General features: G+C 41.4%; 1 protein-coding gene across 2 annotated transcripts; it reads right to left on the reverse strand.

The window, feature by feature from the left end:
• Positions 1-739: 739 nt before the first annotated feature.
• Positions 740-6,213, reverse strand: LOC18448237 (putative leucine-rich repeat receptor-like protein kinase At1g68400). Of its 2 annotated transcripts, XM_020676017.2 has the most exons (3): positions 4,926-6,213; positions 2,871-3,516; positions 740-1,389 (listed from the first exon to the last, which is right to left on the reverse strand). In XM_020676017.2, exons 1-2 carry the CDS (start codon positions 6,178-6,180, stop codon positions 2,900-2,902), a joined length of 1,872 nt encoding a protein of 623 aa, XP_020531676.1. In that variant the 5' UTR covers positions 6,181-6,213; the 3' UTR covers positions 740-1,389; positions 2,871-2,899. The 2 variants fall into 2 exon arrangements, with proteins under 2 accessions (XP_020531676.1, XP_006858372.1); XM_006858310.4 differs by lacking the exon at positions 740-1,389 and having other exon boundaries at positions 2,781-3,516.
• Positions 6,214-6,439: the final 226 nt, after the last annotated feature.

The raw sequence follows: 6,439 nt of genomic DNA on the forward strand, positions 1-6,439 counted from the left end.
GGCTTCCAACAGCTTCTAGAGAAATATTGAGTTTTCTAAGACCTAGAACAGTCCCACGACTCACTACTTGTCACTAAGCCCGCAGGTGACTTACCCCGAGTCGTGGTCCCAGATCAGCCTCTGCTTGTCCAGTGAAGCTTACTAAATCCGAAGCTTACTAAATCCAATAATGATGTTTTGATCCAGTTTTGAGATATTGGGACTGAGTTTCTAGCGGTTGTTATGCATTCTAATAATTTTGACCAGTTATGGATTAATCTAGTGGTTTTCTAGGGAGTATGGATTACAACATAGGTTTACTGTTCTCACCATGCTAGTAAGGCCCCTAACGCTCAAAACTACAGGTTTTTGGGACTTCTTTCAGCTAAAATTCAAGGGGAGCAACTACAACTCTCTCTTTGCGTGATTTGTACTCATCTTTATCACACTGTCTTGCATGGCTTGGAATATTGTTTTGTTATGTGTCTTTGTTTTTATGAACATATCACGGTCTTCCATCCCCTTAAGGGGAGGACTAACAATAGTGATGCGAGATGTTTGATATGTAACAAAAATGACACCAAATCCTAGAAGGTCGATAACTACTACAAGGTTCTCGATGAGCTTAGTTCAACTGGTGCATGAAGGGTTGGAGGAATCTATTCTAACCCTGCAATCGCTTGGGCACTCTCACTTGGCCTTGGTGCAACCTAGCCATTAAGAGGGTTATTTTCCTCAAAGGGTAGTTAGCCAACTCTGGTTTTTTCAAAACTATGTTGCAGACCAAGGTTTTAATTGGAGGCCATTTTATCTTACAATGTTATGCAGCCTGCGACTACACAGTGCAGCTTGTATCTTCTTCATGAAAGGAGAAGATTGAGAAGAAAGACTCTGCCGAGTGCCCTGCAGTATTTCTAGAGTTGTGGTCCAATGCTTGCCCTCACCCCTGTTCTACGTGTATACCCAGTTCCGTGTAGGAGGTATCTGAACACTCCATCGTCTTGATTCAGATCTTAAACTAATAACATTTAACAAAAGCAGTAGAGAAATTGGTTCCATCAACTTGCAACTTGTAAAAGGTGAAAGGTGTGTGCCTTGACACATTTGGCTTCTAGGTTGGCGGCCATGGTGGAAACTGCTAAGGCATCACTTGAATATGTAATCCATCTCTTCCTCAAAAACAGCGGGGAATATAGAGTTTAGCTATCTCCAAACACAATGATCTGAGTGAGTCTTCCTCTCACTCCAGGGGAACAAAAATAGCCTAGGGTGCATGGTGGATGACGTAGTCATCACTATTTCATTGCTCGATCCTCCTACAGCTTTGGACTCCTTAGCCATCGCCTGCTTTATAGAAATTGTACAGTAGGTGGCAGCAGGAAGAGTGGAGTCACACTGAGTGATTGGAGCCTGACCAAGGAAAAATACATGAAAACACTCTTAGCATTCATTCCCGCCATTTGTTGAACCACAAAATACCAAAATGAGAGAGAGAATAGGTAAAGAATCGACATAGAGATATGTACAGAGAATCATCAGTGGATGAGAAAACTCTATAAGGATGAAGATCATGGATGATGTAATCGAGAAAAGGAAAGGTAAGACTGGTCCACATTTGAACTGCCAAAAACTTGTTTCCTCAAATGTGATCCAAAGAGAAGTGGAAAAGGCAAAGAAGCACATGTTGTAAAACCAATACTTAGCTCCAATGAAGTAACTTTTATTCAGAGTCTAGGGTTGCAATCCTGAGGCACTCATAAACACGTTATTTCTTTTATATTCGAAGCAAAGAAATTACAGAGGAACATATATGTTTAATCGGTTACACATATAGAATGCAGAACACAGCTCAATTAGAAGAAATACAAGCCAGGATTAGATGATAGTTACTGAAATAGTATACCATGGATTCTTGCGTCTAGGACCTCTAATGTATAGATGTCAAGCCTATAGATCGTTGACCCAATGATGAAATGCTGATTATTTTGGATCAAATGAATTATCGAAGTCATTAACTCAATGCTGTGTAGGCAAATGTCAGACACTTTTAGAAGGATCTTAAGAATATATGTGGCACTCAATCATAGACTATTTGCAATGGGCCTTACATTAACAGTAGCTACAGTCTAGTGATTGGCTGTAGGTTTCATATGACCTTTCCATTAAAGCATGACTGATAGCATGATGATCACTCATCAACTTGATCCATATCGGATATTTGTCCTCGGTACTAGCTTATAGAAGCATGGATCATGTGAGAGACTGATCCCATAAGCATTACCATTAGACCATATTGTATGCAGATCAGATTGACTCATGGTCTTAATTATTGACAGCATTGAATGAATGTATCCGTGGATTGAAAAGAATGCACTAAAACCATTAACACCGTTCAACTAGTAACATAGCATCCAGGTGAGCTATAAGTCTAAGTATGACATTTGATCGAATTAGTTGACCATGACGCTTATGGCATCGTACGTCAGTTCAGGATATATTAAAGTATATTTAGGTGACACAAAACCCATGCAAACAATCACAATTTTATGCTTTTCCATTTTCTGATCCGTAGGTGTTTTAAAACTTGGAACTGAGTTTTCGGATCAGCCACTCGGGCTAGTTCGGCAAGTCGGATTGGTGTACGAACATAAGTAAAATAATAAAAATATTAAAAAAAAAAAGGGACTCAGGTGACTTTCAGCTTCCCTCCACCTGGGATCACCTTTATCTTGCATCCAATGGGGCCATTCCGGTTCAACCTCCACCGATTTTTAAAATATTGCTTTCCCAGCAACAACATCAACCACAAATAAATGAAATCAATAATTAGAATCAGTGCAACAAAGTCATGACCAAAGAAACAAAACCTAGAAATCTATTTTTTTATATACCAGCTGCAATCAACGGCATCTCCCCAAGATTATGTAGTATCCTTAGAAAGAGGAGATGAAGAATCAGAATCATCGTAAGCTGGAGTAGTGGAGGAGTCCTCATTACCAATCCGACCACCACAAATCTCTTGAATCAACTGAACCACCTTGCTCATGTTGGGCCTCTGGCTTGTTGATTCAGATAAACAGAGCAATGCAACCTGTAACAAACTCACCATCTCTTCTTCACATTGCCTGTCTTTCATGAGCTCCAAATCAAACACCTCTGAGGTCCACTCCTCTTTGACGACGCACTGTACCCACTCCACCAATGATACACCACTCTCTTCGGAAGGTCTCCCTGTGAGGATCTCAAGGAGGACGATGCCAAAGCCATAGACATCCAACTTTTGGCTGGGCTTCTTTTGGGGGGATTGGCGTATAGAAGGAGTCGTGTGTGGGACGAGGTGGTGGAGGGCAAAGTCAGATATGCAGGCAGAGGCGGAAGGATGGGATAGGAGGATGTTGGAGGAGGTGAGGTTGCCATGGGATAGGTTTAGGGGCTGCCTGCAGGTCTGGTGGAGGAATGCAAGGCCCCTAGCTGCATCCAGGGCGATTCTGAGCCTGCTTTTCCACCTCACTGGTGTCCTACCCGGTCCCCTGTTCCCTGCCCATACATATAAGATATATATATATAAACGAATTGTTTGTACTTTTTTGAGAGAGAGAGGATAATAGATAAAGGGAATGTCGATAAAGAGACCATTTATCTTTGTATACGGAGGTCACAATCGTTCTTGTCCCTTTAATTTCAAAACAGGTGGTTGTAAGAGTGTAAGTGAATAGATACAAAATTCAAAAAAACAAGTTCTTCCCAATGAATGCAGTGTTTGAAGACTCGCTGGGTCAACTAGGACTCCGCCAAGGTATTCAGACCAGCACCATGTCGAGGCTTGTTTCTAGGTACAAACTCAAAAATCTAAACAAGTTACAGAGTTTGTATTTGAACTTGCTCTCATTTTCTGCTTTTCCCTTCTTTTGGATTATCTGAACCAGTTATAAATCAGTTTATTTTTTCTAAATTCCATATTCTCCATAGTTTTTCTTTCTTTTATAGGCTTTTAATCTCTTTTTATATTTTTTATTTTTTAAGGTTTTGAGCTACACTGCTGGGGAGAGTCCACTTACCGAAGAAATATGGCTTGGGGCCCATTTCCCAGCTCATGCAAAGTTATTAACCACTTGATTCAAGAGTTTAATGAACTAGCACCGAGGGAGAGAGAGATGGAGAAAGAAGACTTTTTTGTCATGGCAAAGATTTTGAAGAATTGGGAAAGGGGCTAGGGTTGTGGTCGTAGCATCCCCACGTCTAGTCACCACGTTGGTGTTTCCATTCCTACCATTAACACCACTCTAACTCCTAATCTACTTTAAAAAATGGGTAGGGGCCTCTCTTCCCCACTGAATTACCCAAAAACAAGATTTTGAAGAATCTCTTTTGCGACTCAGCTACCCGGGTTTTGGGGAACCCATTCCTTGTATTTTGTGAATGTCAGTGTTCCTCACAATCATTAAGTGTCACTTTTTAATTATTCATGTTCTATTTGTTACAGTCAACAATTTCACTTACCATTTTTTATATGCATTTTTTGCCTTCCATTCATGAGAAGATTATCTTATAGTGGGTAAAACAAAACAGTAGAGAGAACTCTTGACGATGGTGAACATTTTCAATAATTAATTGAATCCATGATTTCGGAAGAGAGAGAGAGTAGTTACAAATATTGAGTAATGTTAGATAATGATAAAAAATTAGATTTAAGAAAATGCTTAAAACTTGGAAAGAGAGACAGTGGCGAACAAGAAAATCTGAGACAATGGCATTAACCCAATTCACAGAGGAAAAAGACAGCTTTCTATTTGAAACCAGATGGAAGATGAGAGAGAAAGGCAGGCCATTACATACAGAAGAATTAACCTAAAAGAGAGATACAGAAGCATTAAACCATTTTGTGTGTGTGTCTGAGAGAGAGAGGGAGGGAGGGAGGGAGGGAGGGAGAGAGATAGAGAGCATACCATGTAGAAAGGAGTGAAGGCTCCCATAAGGCAGGAAATCATAGACTAGCAGGGTCTCATCCTTGGAGTAATAACAAGCCCTCAAACTGACCACATTCTTGTTCCTCAGCCTCCCCAACACCTGTAAAACCTCTTCCCCATCTTTCTTCCTCTCCTTCAATCTCTTCACCACCACTTGAACCCCGTTCTCCATTGCAGCCTTATACGCGGCCCCGAACATCCCCTTACCCAACATTTCAGCCGAAGCCCTCAATAGCTCATCAAGCTCGAAAGCTTTACAGCCCTCGAAAAAAACCAGATTTCCTCTCTCTTCCCCCCTTCGGCTGCCATGAAAGCTCGAAGAATAGACCATCCTCTCTACTAATCCCCCCTTTTTCTCCCTTTTCTCAGCACCAACACCCATTCTAGACCAATAACAATAGATAAACGCCCCACCGAGCAGAAACAAAACTATTGAATCCACTGCAACAATGGCTATAACAGCTGTGCTGCTAATTCTATCCCCCTTTTCTGCCAAACCCCCCATGATGGCCTTTGGGTCTTCAGAAACAGGGTGGTTCGGTATACTATTTACAGTGGAGTTTGAGCATTTGGAGAGCAATGGGGTTCCACAGAGGTCTAAATTTCCTGAAAATGAAGATGGGGGGAAGAGGGATAAGCTCTGAGGTATAACCCCAACAAAGTTATTGCCAGAGATATTGAAATCCTCGAGTGTAGAGAGATTTAGAGAGAGAATGGTGCCTGCAAATGAGTTGCTTTCGAGCCTCAGGGTCAAGAGACGAGGCAACCGGCCAAGGCCCACAGGCAAGTGTCCACTAAAGGCATTGTGCGCGAGGTCGAGTCTCCATAACCTCCTTAGCTCTGAGATTCCATCAGGGATCTCACCAGAGAGGTGATTATGAGAGAGAAAGAGCTGTTTCATGTTCTTCCAATGAGAGAGAGAGGGAAGAGTTGAGCTCAGAAAGTTGTATTTGAGGCTGAGGACTCTGAGCTCACTGAGACCAGCAATGGCGTGGATTTCGCCTGTGAGATTGAGTCGTTGAAGAACAAGGCGGGTCACTCGACCTCTTAGACAGTTGACTCCAAGCCATTTTCCTGAACATGGGTCTGCTGAATCCCATGAAGAGAGATAATTGAAGGCGTCTACTGAAGATTTGAAGGCTTGGAGAGGGGCGAAATCGGGGTTGGGGTTGGGGTCGCAGTTGCAGGAAGAGAAGAGCAGGAGAAGGAGGAGATAGAGGAAGGGGAGCTCCATTACTGTGTGCGCGTGAAAGTAACGGGCAGAAAGTAAGAGTGAGTGCGTTTCGTGGAGAAATATATGGAAAGGGAATAGGGGAAAGATAAAGGAAAACGGTTTCCCGCATAGTGTAGAAATGAGGGGCAATAAATATATTTTTTAAATATAATTTGATTCTAATTTTTAGAGAATATAAAATATTTAATATTGAGATCATCAATATGTAAAAATAAAATTAAAAATTAAAAATAATAATTATAACTCTAGATAAATTTAA

This window comes from Amborella trichopoda, chromosome 5 (assembly GCF_054954075.1).
Source record: "Amborella trichopoda isolate Santa Cruz 75 chromosome 5, AtrichopodaSantaCruz75HAP2 v2.0, whole genome shotgun sequence".
Lineage (NCBI taxonomy): Eukaryota > Viridiplantae > Streptophyta > Magnoliopsida > Amborellales > Amborellaceae > Amborella > Amborella trichopoda.

Coding starts and splice junctions, on each gene's coding strand:
- LOC18448237 (XM_020676017.2), bottom strand. CDS start 6,180: ATGGAGCTCCCCTTCCTCTATCTCCTCCTTCTCCTGCTCTTCTCTTCC. Junction 3,517..4,925: donor CCTTCACTCCTTTCTACATG/GTATGCTCTCTA, acceptor ATGTATGGGCAG/GGAACAGGGGACCGGGTAGG.